Raw genomic sequence first — 20,375 nt, 5'->3', positions numbered from 1 at the left:
AGCAACCCAATAAAAAATAATAAAAACACTAAAAAATTAATACAATAAAATACTATAATAACAGAAAATAACTAAAAATAATACAAGAAAATAATATAATAAAATAATACAATATAATAGTATAATAAGGAATTTAGACTATAATTGTTTTTATCCAATTGCTGCCAGTTAGAAGGCTAAGCTCCTCCAACTTGGTCTCCTAGCAACCCAATCAAAAATAATAAAAAACACTAAAAAATTAATACAATAAAATACTATAATAACAGAAAATAACTAAAAATAATACAAGAAAATAATATAATAAAATAATACAATATAACAGTATAATAATGAATTTAGACTATAATTGTTTTTATCCAATTGCTGCCAGTTAGAAGGCTAAGCTCCTCCAACTTGGTCTCCTAGCAACCCAATAAAAAATAATAAAAAACACTAAAAAACTAATACAATAAAATACTATAATAACAGAAGATAACTAAAAATAATACAAGAAAATAATATAATAAAATAATACAATATAATAGTATAATAATGAAATAAATAATACAATAAAATACTATAATAACAGAAAATAACTAAAAATAATACAAGAAAATAATATAATAAAATAATGCAATATAATAGTATAATAATGAATTTAGACTATAATTGTTTTTATCCAATTGCTGCCAGTTAGAAGGCTAAGCTCCTCCACCTTGGTCTCCTAGCAACCCAATAAAAAATAATAAAAAACACTAAAAAATTAATACAATAAAATACTATAATAACAGAAAATAACTAAAAATAATACAAGAAAATAATAATAATAAAATAATACAATATAATAGTATAATAATGAAAAAATTAATACAACAAAATACTATAATAACAGAAAATAACTAAAAATAATACAAGAAAATAATAATAATAAAATAATGCAATATAATAGTATAATAATGAATTTAGACTATAATTGTTTTTATCCAATTGCTGCCAGTTAGAAGGCTAAGCTCCTCCACCTTGGTCTCCTAGCAACCCAATAAAAAATAATAAAAAACACTAAAAAATTAATACAATAAAATACTATAATAACAGAAAATAACTAAAAATAATACAAGAAAATAATAATAATAAAATAATACAATATAATAGTATAATAATGAAAAAATTAATACAATAAAATACTATAATAACAGAAAATAACTAAAAATAATACAAGAAAATAATATAATAAAATAATGCAATATAATAGTATAATAATGAATTTAGACTATAATTGTTTTTATCCAATTGCTGCCAGTTAGAAGGCTAAGCTCCTCCACCTTGGTCTCCTAGCAACCCAATAAAAAATAATAAAAAACACTAAAAAATTAATACAATAAAATACTATAATAACAGAAAATAACTAAAAATAATACAAGAAAATAATAATAATAAAATAATACAATATAATAGTATAATAATGAAAAAATTAATACAATAAAATACTATAATAACAGAAAATAACTAAAAATAATACAAGAAAATAATATAATAAAATAATGCAATATAATAGTATAATAATGAATTTAGACTATAATTGTTTTTATCCAATTGCTGCCAGTTAGAAGGCTAAGCTCCTCCACCTTGGTCTCCTAGCAACCCAATAAAAAATAATAAAAAACACTAAAAAATTAATACAATAAAATACTGTAATAACAGAAAATAACTAAAAATAATACAAGAAAATAATAATAAAATAATACAATATAATAGTATAATAATGAAAAAATTAATACAATAAAATACTATAATAACAGAAAATAACTAAAAATAATACAAGAAAATAATATAATAAAATAATACAATATAATAGTATAATAATGAATTTAGACTATAATCGTTTTTATCCTATTGCTGCCAGTTAGAAGGCTAAGCTCCTCCCACTTGGCCTCCTAGCAACCCAATAAAAAATAATAAAAAACACTAAAAAATTAATACAATAAAATACTATAATAACAGAAAATAACTAAAAATAATACAAGAAAATAATAATAAAATAATACAATATAATAGTATAATAATGAAAAAATTAATACAATAAAATACTATAATAACAGAAAATAACTAAAAATAATACAAGAAAATAATATAATAAAATAATACAATATAATAGTATAATAATGAATTTAGACTATAATTGTTTTTATCCAATTGCTGCCAGTTAGAAGGCTAAGCTCCTCCCACTTGGTCTCCTAGCAACCCAATAAAAAATAATAAAAAACACTAAAAAATTAATACAATAAAATACTATAATAACAGAAAATAACTAAAAATAATACAAGAAAATAATAATAAAATAATACAATATAATAGTATAATAATGAAAAAATTAATACAATAAAATACTATAATAACAGAAAATAACTAAAAATAATACAAGAAAATAATATAATAAAATAATACAATATAATAGTATAATAATGAATTTAGACTATAATCGTTTTTATCCTATTGCTGCCAGTTAGAAGGCTAAGCTCCTCCCACTTGGCCTCCTAGCAACCCAATAAAAAATAATAAAAAACACTAAAAAATTAATACAATAAAATACTATAATAACAGAAAATAACTAAAAATAATACAAGAAAATAATATAATAAAATAATACAATATAATAGTATAATAATGAATTTAGACTATAATTGTTTTTATCCAATTGCTGCCAGTTAGAAGGCTAAGCTCCTCCCACTTGGTCTCCTAGCAACCCAATAAAAAATAATAAAAAACACTAAAAAATTAATACAATAAAATACTATAATAACAGAAAATAACTAAAAATAATACAAGAAAATAATAATAAAATAATACAATATAATAGTATAATAATGAAAAAATTAATACAATAAAATACTATAATAACAGAAAATAACTAAAAATAATACAAGAAAATAATATAATAAAATAATACAATATAATAGTATAATAATGAATTTAGACTATAATCGTTTTTATCCTATTGCTGCCAGTTAGAAGGCTAAGCTCCTCCCACTTGGCCTCCTAGCAACCCAATAAAAAATAATAAAAAACACTAAAAAATTAATACAATAAAATACTATAATAACAGAAAATAACTAAAAATAATACAAGAAAATAATATAATAAAATAATACAATATAATAGTATAATAATGAATTTAGACTATAATTGTTTTTATCCAATTGCTGCCAGTTAGAAGGCTAAGCTCCTCCCACTTGGTCTCCTAGCAACCCAATAAAAAATAATAAAAAACACTAAAAAATTAATACAATAAAATACTATAATAACAGAAAATAACTAAAAATAATACAAGAAAATAATAATAAAATAATACAATATAATAGTATAATAATGAAAAAATTAATACAATAAAATACTATAATAACAGAAAATAACTAAAAATAATACAAGAAAATAATATAATAAAATAATACAATATAATAGTATAATAATGAATTTAGACTATAATCGTTTTTATCCTATTGCTGCCAGTTAGAAGGCTAAGCTCCTCCCACTTGGCCTCCTAGCAACCCAATAAAAAATAATAAAAAACACTAAAAAATTAATACAATAAAATACTATAATAACAGAAAATAACTAAAAATAATACAAGAAAATAATATAATAAAATAATACAATATAATAGTATAATAATGAATTTAGACTATAATTGTTTTTATCCAATTGCTGCCAGTTAGAAGGCTAAGCTCCTCCAACTTGGTCTCCTAGCAACCCAATAAAAAATAATAAAAAACACTAAAAAATTAATACAATAAAATACTATAATAACAGAAGATAACTAAAAATAATACAAGAAAATACTAAAATATAATAAATAAAAATATAACTTACAATAAAATTAATAAAAAATGCAAATAAAGTCAAATAAAAATTACACAACAATTTTTAACCAATGCCACCACCACTTTGCCACAGCAACGCGTGGCCGGGCACAGCTAGTCTATATATATAAAAGAGTGATGGCATCACGGCGACGCACAAAACAACAAAACTACAGGCCCCACAACCTCGAAATTTGACAACATAAGCCATCATCCATGCCTCCAGGTTGATATAACAAAAAGAAAAGAAAAATAAAGTCCTAATTAGAGAGAGAGGAATAATTGCTTTTATCCAATTGCTGCCAGTTAGAAGGCTAAGCTCCTCCAACTCAATAAAAAATAATAAAAAACACTAAAAAATTAATACAATAAAATACTATAATAACAGAAGATAACTAAAAATAATACAAGAAAATAATAAAATATAATAAATAAAAATATAACTTACAATAAAATTAATAAAAATGCAAATAAAGTCAAATAAAAATTACACAACAATTTTTAACCAATGCCACCACCACTTTGCCACAGCAACGCGTGGCCGGGCACAGCTAGTCTATATATATAAATGTAATGTACGTTTGTAGGACTGAGTAAACAACAAAACCACGGAACGCAATCACAACAAATGTGTCCACGAGTGGAGGTCCATACCGAGGGCCTTGGCGGTGTGCAGGTCCTGGAGCATGTAGTGCTGGCTGCGCTCGGATTGGCCGAGGGCCCAGTGGGCGGCGGCCAGGGCGGAGAGGACGGACCCGCGGAGGCGGAGGGAGGCGGTCCCGACCTGGAGGGCGGCCTCGAGGACCACCACGGACGCCCCCGCCTGCCCCGAGGTCAGCAGCTCCTGGCCGATCACCGAGACCACCACGAAGGCGCTCTTGTCCAGGCCCATCCGCTGCAGCTGCGCATAGGTCGGCTCCAGGGACTCTATGGAAGAGGAGGATCATAATATTGGGTAATAATAATAATAATAATAGATAATAATAACAGCAACGCATGGCTGGGCACAGCTAGTAATAATATATAATAACTAGCTGTGCCCGGCCACGCATTACTGTGCAAAGTGGTGGTGGTATTGGTTAAAAATTGTTGTGGAATTTTTATTTGACGTTATTTTTATTTTTTTAAAATTAATTTTATTGTAACTTATCTTTTTTATTTATTATATTTTATTATTTTGTTGTATTATTTATAGTATTTTATTGTATTAATTTTCAGTGTTTTTAATTATTTTTTATTGTTTTATTTGTATTTATTTTTTATTCTTTTATTAACACTGGGCTGAGTGGGTTGCTAGGAGACCAAGTGGGCGGAGCTTAGCCTTCTAGTAGTAGCTAGTAATAATATATAATAACTAGCTGTGCCCGGCCACGCGTTACTGTGCAAAGTGGTGGTGGTATTGGTTAAAAATTGTTGTGGAATTTTTATTTGTATTTTTAAATTAATTTTATCGTAACTTATCTTTTTATTTATTATATTTTAGTATTTTCTTTTTATTATTTTTAGTTATTTTGTGTTACTGTAGTATTTTATTGTTATAATTTTTTTAATGTTTTTAATTATTTTTAGTGTTTTTTATTATTTTCATTGTATTATTTGTATGCATTTCATTTTTTATTGTTTTATTATTTGTTTGTATTATATTTTATTATTTTAAATTAATTTTATTGTAACTTATCTTTTTACTTATTATATTTTAGTATTTTCTTTTCATTATTTTTAGTTATTTTGTGTTACTGTAGTATTTTATTGTTATAATTTTTTAATGTTTTTAATTATTTTTAGTGTTTTTTATTATTTTCATTGTATTATTTGTATGCATTTCATTTTTTATTGTTTTATTATTTGTTTGTATTATATTTTATTATTTTAAATTAATTTTATTGTAACTTATCTTTTTACTTATTATATTTTAGTATTTTCTTTTCATTATTTTTAGTTATTTTGTGTTACTGTAGTATTTTATTGTTATAATTTTTTAATGTTTTTAATTATTTTTAGTGTTTTTTATTATTTTCATTGTATTATTTGTATGCATTTCATTCTTTATTGTTTTATTATTTGTTTGTATTGTATTTTATTATTTTAAATTAATTTTATTGTAACTTATCTTTTTATTTATTATATTTTAGTATTTTCTTTTCATTATTTTTAGTTATTTTGTGTTACTGTAGTATTTTATTGTTATAATTTTTTAATGTTTTTAATTATTTTTAGTGTTTTTTTATTATTTTCATTGTATTATTTGTATGCATTTCATTTTTTATTGTTTTATTATTTGTTTGTATTATATTTTATTATTTTAAATTAATTTTATTGTAACTTATCTTTTTATTTATTATATTTTAGTATTTTCCTTTTATTATTTTTAGTTATTTTGTGTTACTGTAGTAGTTTATTGTTATAATTTTTTTAATTATTTTTAGTGTTTTTTATTATTTTCATTGTATGATTTGTATGCATTTCATTTTTATTGTTTTATTATTTGTTTGTATTATATTTTATTATTTTAAATTAATTTTATTGTAACTTATCTTTTTATTTATTATATTTTAGTATTTTCTTTTCATTATTTTTTGTTATTTTGTGTTACTGTAGTATTTTATTGTTATAATTTTTTTAATGTTTTTAATTATTTTTAGTGTTTTTTATTATTTTCATTGTATGATTTGTATGCATTTCATTTTTTATTGTTTTATTGTTTGTATTATATTTTATTATTTTAAATTAATTTTATTGTAACTTATCTTTTTATTTATTAATAAATTATTAATAATATTACATAATAATAGATAATAATGTATAATAATAATAATACATAATGGATTATATTAGATAATAATATAGAATAATAATAGGTAATAATAACAGATAATAACGGATATTACATAATATAAGAATATATAATAATGGATAGTAATAGTAGATAATAAAAAGGATAGTAATAATTGATAATACTGGATAATATCAGATAATAATAATGGATAATAATATTAGATAACATAATAATATCTCTAAATGGATAATAATAAAAAATAATGCATAATAATATTATATAATGCACAATAATATTACATAATAATAGATAATAATGTATAATAATAATAATACATAATGGATTATATTAGATAATAATATAGAATAATAATAGGTAATAATAACAGATAATAACGGATATTACATAATATAAGAATATATAATAATGGATAGTAATAGTAGATAATAAAAAGGATAATAATAATTGATAATACTGGATAATATCAGATAATAATATAATAAAGGATAGTAATAATAGATAATAAAAAGGATAATAATCATTGATAATAATGGATAATAATAGATAATAATGGATAACAATATTAGATAACATAATATCTCTAAATGGATAATAATAAAAATAATGCATAATAATGTTATATAATGCATAATAATATTACATAATATAATAATATAATAATAATAATAATAATTGATAATAATATTAGATGCTAATAATGGATAATAATATTACATAATACAGTATAATAATATATCCAAAATATATCCAAAAATGGTTAATAATAATAATAATACAATGAATAATAACATATAATAAGATTACATAATATAATAAATCACAATATGGGTAATAATAATGATATATAATAATAATGGATAATAATATTAGATGCTAATAATGGATAATAATATTACATAATACAGTATAATAATATATCCAAAATATATCCAAAAATGGTTAATAATAATAATAATACAATGAATAATAACATATAATAAGATTACATAATATAATAAATCACAATATGGGTAATAATAATGATATATAATAATAATGGATAATAATATTAGAAAATAATAATGGCTAATAATATTACATAATAATATATGAAAAATGGATGATGATAATAATAATATTGATAATCAATATAATATTAATAATATTTACAATAAAAATACTATGAGATAATACACATATTAATAATATTGATAATAATATTGGATAACAATAACAATACTAGATAATATTTACAATAATAACAATGGATAATAATAATAATGTATTATAATATTAGATAATATTTAATAATAGTCATAAGAATATTAGGAATATTAATAAGAAGAACCCTTGTGTCCTACCTCGGAGGGGGGACTTGAGGGCGGCCTCGGTGATGCCAAGGAGGAGCTGGAGGCTCTTGGGGTCCTGGGCCAGACCCGAGGCAAAGGCCGCCAGCGCGTCCCCGTGACGCCCCAGGTACTGCAGCGCCACCCCCTGGCGGAAGTAGGCCTAAGCAAGAGCAGAAAGAAAGACATCGAGGGTCAACGGGAGGCCTAGAATGGTCAACGGAAGGCTTTGAAGGCCAACAGAAGGCCTAGAAGGTCAACAATGGATACCAATGCTCAACAGAAAGCCTATAATGGTCAACAGAAGGCATTAGTGTCAACAGAAGGTCTATAATGGTCAACAATGGATACAATGGTCAACGGGAAGCCTAGAATGGTCAACGGAAGGCTTTGAAGGCCAACAGAGGTCAACAATGGATACCAATGCTCAACAGAAGGCCTATAATGGTCAACAGAAGGCATTAGTGTCAACAGAAGGTCTATAATGGTCAACAATGGATACAATGGTCAACGGGAAGCCTAGAATGGTCAACGGAAGGCTTCGATGGCCAACAGAAGGCCTACAAAGGTCAACAATGGATACCAATGCTCAACAGAAGGCCTATATTGGTCAACAGAAGGCATTAGTGTCAACAGGAGGTCTATAATGGTCAACAATGGATACAATGGTCAACGGGAAGCCTAGAATGGTCAACGGAAGGCTTCGATGGCCAACAGAAGGCCTACAAAGGTCAACAATGGATACCAATGCTCAACAGAAGGCCTATATTGGTCAACAGAAGGCATTAGTGTCAACAGGAGGTCTATAATGGTCAACAATGGATACAATGGTCAACGGGAAGCCTAGAATGGTCAACGGAAGGCTTTGAAGGCCAACAGAGGTCAACAATGGATACCAATGCTCAACAGAAGGCCTATAATGGTCAACAGAAGGCATTAGTGTCAACAGAAGGTCTATAATGGTCAACAATGGATACAATGGTCAACGGGAAGCCTAGAATGGTCAACGGAAGGCTTCGATGGCCAACAGAAGGCCTACAAAGGTCAACAATGGATACCAATGCTCAGCAGAAGGCCTATAATGGTCAACGGAAGGATTTAATGTTCAACAGAAGGTCTATAATGGTCAACAATGGATACAATGGTCAACGGGAAGCCTAGAATGGTCAACGGAAGGCTTCGATGGCCAACAGAAGGCCTGCAAAGGTCAACAATGGATACCAATGCTCAACAGAAGGCCTATAATGGTCAACAGAAGGCATTAGTGTCAACAGAAGGTCTATAATGGTCAACAATAGATACAATGGTCAACGGGAAGCCTAGAATGGTCAACGGAAGGCTTCGATGGCCAACACAAGGCCTACAAAGGTCAACAATGGATACCAATGCTCAACAGAAGGCCTCTAATGGTCAACAGAAGGCATTAGTGTCAACAGAAGGTCTATAATGGTCAACAATGGATACAATGGTCAACGGGAGGCCTAGAATGGTCAACGGAAGGCTTCGATGGCCAACAGAAGGCCTACAAAGGTCAACAATGGATACCAATGCTCAACAGAAGGCCTATAATGGTCAACAGAAGCATTAGTGTCAACAGAAGGTCTATAATGGTCAACAATGGATACAATGGTCAACGGGAAGCCTAGAATGGTCAACGGAAGGCTTCGATGGCCAACACAAGGCCTACAAAGGTCAACAATGGATACCAATGCTCAACAGAAGGCCTCTAATGGTCAACAGAAGGCATTAGTGTCAACAGAAGGTCTATAATGGTCAACAATGGATACAATGGTCAACGGGAGGCCTAGAATGGTCAACGGAAGGCTTCGATGGCCAACAGAAGGCCTACAAAGGTCAACAATGGATACCAATGCTCAACAGAAGGCCTCTAATGGTCAACAGAAGGCATTAGTGTCAACAGAAGGTCTATAATGGTCAACAATGGATACAATGGTCAACGGGAGGCCTAGAATGGTCAACGGAAGGCTTCGATGGCCAACAGAAGGCCTACAAAGGTCAACAATGGATACCAATGCTCAACAGAAGGCCTCTAATGGTCAACAGAAGGCATTAGTGTCAACAGAAGGTCTATAATGGTCAACAATGGATACAATGGTCAACGGGAGGCCTAGAACGGTCAACGGAAGGCTTCGATGGCCAACACAAGGCCTACAAAGGTCAACAATGGATACCAATGCTCAACAGAAGGCCTCTAATGGTCAACAGAAGGCATTAGTGTCAACAGAAGGTCTATAATGGTCAACAATGGATACAATGGTCAACGGGAGGCCTAGAATGGTCAACGGAAGGCTTCGATGGCCAACAGAAGGCCTACAAAGGTCAACAATGGATACCAATGCTCAACAGAAGGCCTATAATGGTCAACAGAAGGCATTAGTGTCAACAGAAGGTCTATAATGGTCAACAATGGATACAATGGTCAACGGGAGGCCTAGAACGGTCAACGGAAGGCTTCGATGGCCAACAGAAGGCCTACAAAGGTCAACAATGGATACCAATGCTCAACAGAAGGCCTCTAATGGTCAACAGAAGGCATTAGTGTCAACAGAAGGTCTATAATGGTCAACAATGGATACAATGGTCAACGGGAGGCCTAGAACGGTCAACGGAAGGCTTCGATGGCCAACACAAGGCCTACAAAGGTCAACAATGGATACCAATGCTCAACAGAAGGCCTATAATGGTCAACAGAAGGCATTAGTGTCAACAGAAGGTCTATAATGGTCAACAATGGATACAATGGTCAACGGGAGGCCTAGAATGGTCAACGGAAGGCTTCGATGGCCAACAGAAGGCCTACAAAGGTCAACAATGGATACCAATGCTCAACAGAAGGCCTATAATGGTCAACATAAGGCATTAGTGTCAACAGAAGGTCTATAATGGTCAACAATGGATACAATGGTCAACGGGAAGCCTAGAATGGTCAACGGAAGGCTTCGATGGCCAACAGAAGGCCTACAAAGGTTAACAATGGATACCAATGCTCAACAGAAGGCCTATAATGGTCAACAGAAGGCATTAGTGTCAACAGAAGGTCTATAATGGTCAACAATGGATACAATGGTCAACGGGAAGCCTAGAACGGTCAACGGAAGGCTTCGATGGCCAACAGAAGGCCTACAAAGGTCAACAATGGATACCAATGCTCAACAGAAGGCCTCTAATGGTCAACAGAAGGCATTAGTGTCAACAGAAGGTCTATAATGGTCAACAATGGATACAATGGTCAACGGGAAGCCTAGAATGGTGAACGGAAGGCTTCGATGGCCAACAGAAGGCCTACAAAGGTCAACAATGGATACCAATGCTCAACAGAAGGCCTATAATGGTCAACAGAAGGCATTAGTGTCAACAGAAGGTCTATAATGGTCAACAATGGATACAATGGTCAACGGGAAGCCTAGAATGGTCAACGGAAGGCTTCGATGGCCAACAGAAGGCCTACAAAGGTCAACAATGGATACCAATGCTCAACAGAAGGCCTATAATGGTCAACAGAAGGCATTAGTGTCAACAGAAGATCTATAATGGTCAACAATGGATACAATGGTCAACGGGAAGCCTAGAACGGTCAACGGAAGGCTTCGATGGCCAACAGAAGGCCTACAAAGGTCAACAATGGATACCAATGCTCAACAGAAGGCCTCTAATGGTCAACAGAAGGCATTAGTGTCAACAGAAGGTCTATAATGGTCAACAATGGATACAATGGTCAACGGGAAGCCTAGAATGGTCAACGGAAGGCTTCGATGGCCAACAGAAGGCCTACAAAGGTCAACAATGGATACCAATGCTCAACAGAAGGCCTATAATGGTCAACAGAAGGCATTAGTGTCAACAGAAGGCCTATAATGGTCAACGGAAGGATTTAATGTTCAAGAGAAAGCTATAATGTTCAACAGAAGGCTTTAATGTTCAACAGAAGGCCTCCAATGATCAACAGTGGATACCAATGGTCAACAGAAGGCGTTAAGGGTCAGAAATGGATACAAAAAGTCAACCATTAGCTGAGAATGGTCAACAGAAGGATTTAATGGTCCACAGAAGGCCAATAATGGTCACCAGAAGGCATTAGTGTCAACAGAAGGTCTATAATGGTCAACAATGGATACAATGGTCAACAGAAGGCCTCTAATGATCAACGGAAGGTTTTTATGGTCAACAGAAGGCCTATAATGGTCAACAATGTATACCAATGCTCATCACATGGTCTATAATGGTCAAGAGAAGTCCTATAATGGTCAACACAAGGTCTGTAACGATCAACAAGGAATACCAAGGAATACCAGAGGCCTATAATGTTAAACAGAAGGCCTATAATGGTCAACAATGGATACCAATGCTCAACAGAAGGTCTATGATGGACAACAGATGGCCTATAATGGTTAACAATGGATACCAGTGCTCAACAGAAGGATTTAATGGTCAACAGAAGGTGTTAATGGTCAACAATGGATACAAATGCTCAACAGAAGGCCTATAATGAGCAATATGAGGCCTATAATGATCAACAATGGATACCAATGGTCAACAGAAGGCCTCTAATGGTCAACAGAAGGCTTTTATGTTCAACAGAAGGTTTTAATAGTTAACAGAAGGCTTTAATGGTCAACAGAAGGTTTTAATGGTCAACAGAAGGCCTATCATGGTCAACGGAAGGCCTATCATGGTCAACAATGGACACCAATGCTCAACAGGAGGCCTATAATGGTCAACAGAAGGATTTAATGGTCAACAGAAGGCCTATCATGGTCAACGGAAGGCCTATCATGGTCAACAATGGACACCAATGCTCAACAGGAGGCCTATAATGGTCAACAGAAGGTTTTAATGGTCAACAGAAGGCCTATCATGATTTTTCCAGGAATTGTAGTTGACCTACATCCAGAGACTTGCCATGGATGATGGGACTTGCAGAACCTTCACTCACTTCCTGAGACCACTGTGACCCCCACGAATGATGGACCTGGACCAAACTTGGCACACAGACTCCCCACTCCCCACTTTACATCCTGGTGAAGTTTGGAGGAAGGCGGACCATGGATGATGGGATTTACACTATCTTCACTCACTTCCTGAGACCACTGCGACCACCACCAATGACTGATCAAGACCAAACTTGGCACACAGGACACCCATGACACACTCTACGCCCTGTTGCGGTCTGGAAGAGTTTGGACCAGGGATGATGGGATTTACACTATCTTCACTCACTTCCTGAGACCACTGCGACCACCACCAATGACTGATCAAGACCAAACTTGGCACACAGGACACCCATGACACACTCTACGCCCTGTTGCGGTCTGGAAGAGTTTGGACCAGGGATGATGGGATTTACACTATCTTCACTCACTTCCTGAGACCATTGCAACCACCACCAATCACTGATCAAGACCAAACTTGACACACAGGACACCCATGACACACTCTATGCCCTGTTGCGGTCTGGAAGAGTTTGGACCAGGGATGATGGGATTTACACTATCTTCACTCACTTCCTGAGACCATTGCAACCACCACCAATGACTGATCAAGACCAAACTTGACACACAGGACACCCATGACACACTCTACGCCCTGTTGCGGTCTGGAAGAGTTTGGACCAGGGATGATGGGATTTACACTATCTTCACTCACTTCCTGAGACCATTGCAACCACCACCAATGACTGATCAAGACCAAACTTGACACACAGGACACCCATGACACACTCTATGCCCTGTTGCGGTCTGGAAGAGTTTGGACCAGGGATGATGGGATTTACACTATCTTCACTCACTTCCTGAGACCACTGCGACCACCACCAATGACTGATCAAGACCAAACTTGGCACACAGGACACCCATGACACACTCTATGCCCTGTTGCGGTCTGGAAGAGTTTGGACCAGGGATGATGGGATTTACACTATCTTCACTCACTTCCTGAGACCACTGCGACCACCACCAATGACTGATCAAGACCAAACTTGACACACAGGACACCCATGACACACTCTACGCCCTGTTGCGGTCTGGAAGAGTTTGGACCAGGGATGATGGGATTTACACTATCTTCACTCACTTCCTGAGACCACTGCGACCACCACCAATGACTGATCAAGACCAAACTTGGCACACAGGACACCCATGACACACTCTACGCCCTGTTGCGGTCTGGAAGAGTTTGGACCAGGGATGATGGGATTTACACTATCTTCACTCACTTCCTGAGACCACTGCGACCACCACCAATGACTGATCAAGACCAAACTTGGCACACAGGACACCCATGACACACTCTACGCCCTGTTGCGGTCTGGAAGAGTTTGGACCAGGGATGATGGGATTTACACTATCTTCACTCACTTCCTGAGACCATTGCAACCACCACCAATCACTGATCAAGACCAAACTTGACACACAGGACACCCATGACACACTCTATGCCCTGTTGCGGTCTGGAAGAGTTTGGACCAGGGATGATGGGATTTACACTATCTTCACTCACTTCCTGAGACCATTGCAACCACCACCAATGACTGATCAAGACCAAACTTGACACACAGGACACCCATGACACACTCTACGCCCTGTTGCGGTCTGGAAGAGTTTGGACCAGGGATGATGGGATTTACACTATCTTCACTCACTTCCTGAGACCATTGCAACCACCACCAATGACTGATCAAGACCAAACTTGACACACAGGACACCCATGACACACTCTATGCCCTGTTGCGGTCTGGAAGAGTTTGGACCAGGGATGATGGGATTTACACTATCTTCACTCACTTCCTGAGACCACTGCGACCACCACCAATGACTGATCAAGACCAAACTTGACACACAGGACACCCATGACACACTCTACGCCCTGTTGCGGTCTGGAAGGGTTTGGACCAGGGATGATGGGATTTACACTATCTTCACTCACTTCCTGAGACCACTGCGACCACCACCAATGACTGATCAAGACCAAACTTGGCACACAGGACACCCATGACACACTCTACGCCCTGTTGCGGTCTGGAAGGGTTTGGACCAGGGATGATGGGATTTACACTATCTTCACTCACTTCCTGAGACCACTGCGACCACCACCAATGACTGATCAAGACCAAACTTGGCACACAGGACACCCATGACACACTCTACGCCCTGTTGCGGTCTGGAAGAGTTTGGACCAGGGATGATGGGATTTACATTATCTTCACTCACTTCCTGAGACCACTGCGACCACCACCAATGACTGATCAAGACCAAACTTGGCACACAGGACACCCATGACACACTCTACGCCCTGTTGCGGTCTGGAAGAGTTTGGACCAGGGATGATGGGATTTACACTATCTTCACTCACTTCCTGAGACCACTGCGACCACCACCAATGACTGATCAAGACCAAACTTGACACACAGGACACCCATGACACACTCTACGCCCTGTTGCGGTCTGGAAGGGTTTGGACCAGGGATGATGGGATTTACACTATCTTCACTCACTTCCTGAGACCACTGCGACCACCACCAATGACTGATCAAGACCAAACTTGGCACACAGGACACCCATGACACACTCTACGCCCTGTTGCGGTCTGGAAGAGTTTGGACCAGGGATGATGGGATTTACACTATCTTCACTCACTTCCTGAGACCACTGCGACCACCACCAATGACTGATCAAGACCAAACTTGACACAAAGGACACCCATGACACACTCTACGCCCTGTTGCGGTCTGGAAGGGTTTGGACCAGGGATGATGGGATTTACACTATCTTCACTCACTTCCTGAGACCATTGCAACCACCACCAATGACTGATCAAGACCAAACTTGACACAAAGGACACCCATGACACACTCTACGCCCTGTTGCGGTCTGGAAGAGTTTGGACCAGGGATGATGGGATTTACATATATGAGTTGTAGTTCACCCGCACCCACTGAACCCAGCTGACATTGGATCTAGACTACACTTGGAACACAGGCAAACAATTCCTTTCTCAAATATTAATATAGTAATATAATAAATATAATATAATAAACATCATAATAATTGGATATAATAATAAATACAATGTAATAAATATAATAATAATGCATGTGTAATATAAAAAGATAAAAATAATTATTCTATGATAATATATAACAATATATAATTGCAAACATATATAATGGATATAATAGCAATATCATATCAATATCATAATAAATATACATATAATATAAAAATATTATAACGAATACATATGTAATAGCAAACATATATGTGTAATAGATATAATAGATATAATTATAATAGATATAATAGCAATATTATATTATAATATAATATACACATATAAAATAAAATAATATTATTATAACATGTATAATAATTATTATAATAAATATATATATAATAGCATATATATAATGAATATAACAGCAGTATAATAAAACAGTATAATAAATATACATAAAATACAAAATAACATTATAATAAATATATTATATTTATAATAGCAAACATAGATGTAATAGTAATATAATAATAATATTACATAATAATTGATATTATAAAATATTAATATAATAAACAAATATATATATATATATAATAGAAACAATATAATGTATATATTAGCAAATTATAATAAATATATATATAATAGCATATATATAATGAATATAACAGCAGTATAATAAAACAGTATAATAAATATACATAAAATAGAAAATAACATTATAATAAATATATTATATTTATAATAGCAAACATAGATGTAATAGTAATATAATAATAATATTACATAATAATTGATATTATAAAATATTAATATAATAAACAAATATATATATATATATAATAGCAACAATATAATGTATATATTAGCAAATATATATATATATAAAGAATATAATAGCAATATAATAAAATACAATAATATACATATATAATACAATATTATTTTTATACATATTTCCAACATATATATATATATATTATACGTACAATAGCAATATAATGCAATGTAATTAATATAACAATATAATGTATAATAACATAACATTATAGATATGATACAATGGAATTAATATCACAATATAATAATAAATATATAGTAAACAATACCACATAAACTGTTATAAAATAATAATTTAAGATACATAATAAACAAAATAATAGTATATAATAATATAATATATATATCAAGTGTCATTAATTCTTTTATCTCAAGGCCCGATGTATAGCAAATATAATAAATATAATAATATAACAATAATATGATATAATAATAATGTTTAATATAATAATATATCAATTAATTGTCCTATCTGAAGTACCAGAGAAGGCCAGAATGGGCGAGGGGCTTCCTCATAAGGCCATAGAGAGATATATAAATATCTATCTAGACCCCCGGCCCCTTCCCCAGGCCCTCATTTGCATACATCTGCATACATTTGCATATCGAGGCCTAATATCGAGGCCAGGCCTGACCTTCTTCCTGGGCTGCCATTTCATCATCCTCGCTCAGGCCCCGCCCCTTTCTGGGAGGAAAAGGAGGCGGGGCCAAGCAGGAAGGGGCGGGGCCTCGGCGGACGGCCGAGGAAGAAAGCAGAGGGAGGCTCCCCTCGCCGCTCCCGACGCCCAAAAGGCACTGCGCATGCGCGGCTCCGTCTTTGTGAGGGGGGAATGAGAGACAAAGGAGGCGTGGCGACCGGCTGGAGGCTTCTGCGCAGGCGCGGTTTCCTCCTGAAGCACAAAGGCGGCTTCTGCGCAGGCGCATCCTCATCCTGAAATACAAAGGTGGCTTCTGCGCAGGCGCATCCTCATCCTGAAGTACAAAGGTGGCTTCGTGAAGTACAAAGGTGGCTTCTGCGCAGGCGCAACTTCGTCCTGAAGTACAAAGGCTGCTTCTGCGCAGGCGCGATTTCTTCTTTGTGAGGGAAATAAGGGAGGAAAGGGGGCGTGGCTATCACTCGCGCAGGCGCGGCTTCTTTGTGAGGTAAATAAGAGGGAGAAAGGGGGCGTGGCAGACAGATAAAACGCTCTGTGCGCAGGCGCAGCTTCGTCTTGAAGTACAAAGGCCGGTTCTGCGCAGGCGTGGTTTCTTATTTGTGAGGTAAATAGAGGGAGTAAGGGGGCGTGGCCGACATAACAGCCTTTCTGCGCAGGCGCGGAGTCTTTGTGAGGTAAGGGAAAGGGGGCGTGGCTATCACTCAGGCAGGAAAAGGAGCCTTCTGCGCAGGCGCGGTTTCTTTGTGAGGTAAATATATGGAGAAAGAGGGCGTGGCTACGTGCAGGCTTCGTTGTAAGGTAAATAAAGGGGCGTGTCTATCGATAAGGGGGCGGGGTCCACAGACAAAAGAGGGAAATAGAAAGGGGGCGTGGCTACAACGGAGGCTTCTGTGCAGACGCGGTTTCTTTGTGAGGGGAAATAGCGGGAAATATTGACGGCCTTAAAGCCCCTCGCCTTCATTTGCATACTGCCTCCCCATAGGTCCCCTGCAGCTGGGGGCGTGGCTACGGACAGAGGTTTTATAAGCCCTTTGTGAAGGAAATTAAAAAGGGGCGTGGCTACCAACAGCATTATTTGTGAGGTAAATTGAAGGGGCGTGGCTATTAAAAGGAGGGCGTGGCCTATAGTGAAAAAGGCGTGGCTATGATCAGGTTTATTTGTGAGGGGCGTGGCTAAGAGGGGCGTGACTGAATAGGCTTTTGTTTGGCTTTCTATTGTGTTCCTTCAAGCCACGCCCCTTCATTTGCATGCTGCCTTCTCATAGGTCCTCTGCAGCCAGGGGGCGTGTCCTCCTGTCAAGGCTTTTATTTACTGAGGAAACCTTCAAGCCTCGAGTCCCGCCCCTTCATTTGCATGCCGCCTTCCCATTGGTTCCGCCGAAAAGAGGCCTTACCTTGGCCCACTTGGGGTTGATGGCGCAGGCGCGCTGGGCATCGGCGAGCGCGCCTGCATAGTCGCGCATGCGCAGATGCGCCGCCGAGCGGTTGCTAAGCAACGCACAGTTGTCCGGGTCCGCCTCCAAGGCCTCGCCGAAGAGCGACGCCGCCCGCCGGAAGTCTCCCCGTACGCAGGCCTCACTTCCGGCCCGGGCCTGTTAAAAATATCGTAAGTATTCATATTATAAACAATACAATATGATATTAAATAAAGATAAATGTGTAAAACACGCGTCAAATAGCGTTGGGAGGGTAATGTCACGTGTGAACGCCCGACACGCATCTTCCCCTTGCGTGTTGCGACCCCGGTTGGCGTGTTTTTCCCAAAGGAACGCGGATCCGATGCGGACCAACACCAAACCAGCCCTCTCCCTGTTTTCCTAACGTGGAAACGCCCTGACACGCGTCTTACCTTGCGGGCCAAAACTTTCCTCAGAGAGGCTGCTTCCATTTTGAACCCCTTAAAGGGGAGGAGCCTCGGAGAACTTTTTGGCGGGCAAACGTCGCCCCGAAAGGGCGGCTTCCCCTTTAAGAGGCGCCGACGGCAACGCGCAGGCGCAGAGGAGAGGGAAAGGCGGGAGCGAACTACGATTCCCAGAAGGCCAACGCATTGGGATCAAGGGCAGAGGCTTCTGGGAAATGGAGTCCGAAAACACTGAGGAGAGAAGAAGCGCCATTTTAAACGGGGCGAATAAGGTCTCCTTTAAGGAGGGAAGACATCGTGGATTATGAGGTAAAAGTATAATGTAATAATATATATATAATTATAACATCGTTTAAATATAAAATAACAAAAAGAATAACATGATATAGTAATATATTAATAGTGATAGTAGTATAATAGTATAATATATAACGATAAAAAGTAACAATTTTATACTATAATATAAAATAGTATAAGAATATGTTTAATATTAATATAACATATTATAATATAATTATTAAATAATAAAATAATAAAAGTTTAATATTAATATTTTATTAGTAGTAATATAATCTAATAATATAAGTGCTCTATTAGTATATTACAGTTATAATATGATATAATGGTATAATATAATTTTAATATTAATATATTAGTATTAGTAATAATATAAGTGCTCTATTACTATATTATTGTATTACAATAAGATATGATATAATAGTATAATAATATAATTTTCATATTAATATAACATAATAATATATTAAATTATAATATAATATAATTTTAATATTAATAATATATTATTAGATTATATGACTAATACTAAGTGCTCTATTACTATATTATAGTAATATTATATGATATAATGATATAACAATAATTATATTATAATAATTATATTAGGTTGTATTATTAAAATTATATTATTATATTATATCATTATATCATATATCATTTTAATATTGTAATAATTATATAATAATTTTATTAGTATTAGTAACATAATCTAATATAATAAGTGCTCTCTTACTATATTATAGTAAT

The 20,375-nt window shown here is 34.4% G+C and overlaps 1 protein-coding gene across 1 annotated transcript in view; it reads right to left on the bottom strand.

The window, feature by feature from the left end:
* LOC134294864 (tetratricopeptide repeat protein 28-like) overlaps positions 1-19,449 on the bottom strand; it is a 108,107-nt gene extending 88,658 nt beyond the window's left edge. Inside the window, exons 1-4 of the mRNA XM_062966640.1 lie at positions 19,317-19,449; positions 18,862-19,059; positions 7,974-8,121; positions 4,491-4,763 (exon numbers count right to left, since the gene is read on the bottom strand). Of these exons, the coding sequence (XP_062822710.1) occupies positions 4,491-4,763; positions 7,974-8,121; positions 18,862-19,059; positions 19,317-19,355 (658 nt within the window). The 5' untranslated portion in view covers positions 19,356-19,449. The remainder of the gene's footprint in view (positions 1-4,490; positions 4,764-7,973; positions 8,122-18,861; positions 19,060-19,316) is intronic.
* Positions 19,450-20,375: the final 926 nt, after the last annotated feature.

This window comes from Anolis carolinensis, unplaced genomic scaffold, assembly GCF_035594765.1.
Source record: "Anolis carolinensis isolate JA03-04 unplaced genomic scaffold, rAnoCar3.1.pri scaffold_26, whole genome shotgun sequence".
Taxonomy (NCBI): domain Eukaryota; kingdom Metazoa; phylum Chordata; class Lepidosauria; order Squamata; family Dactyloidae; genus Anolis; species Anolis carolinensis.
Note: the sequence above shows the minus strand (reverse complement) of the source record. Positions and strands in the feature narration are given on the sequence as shown.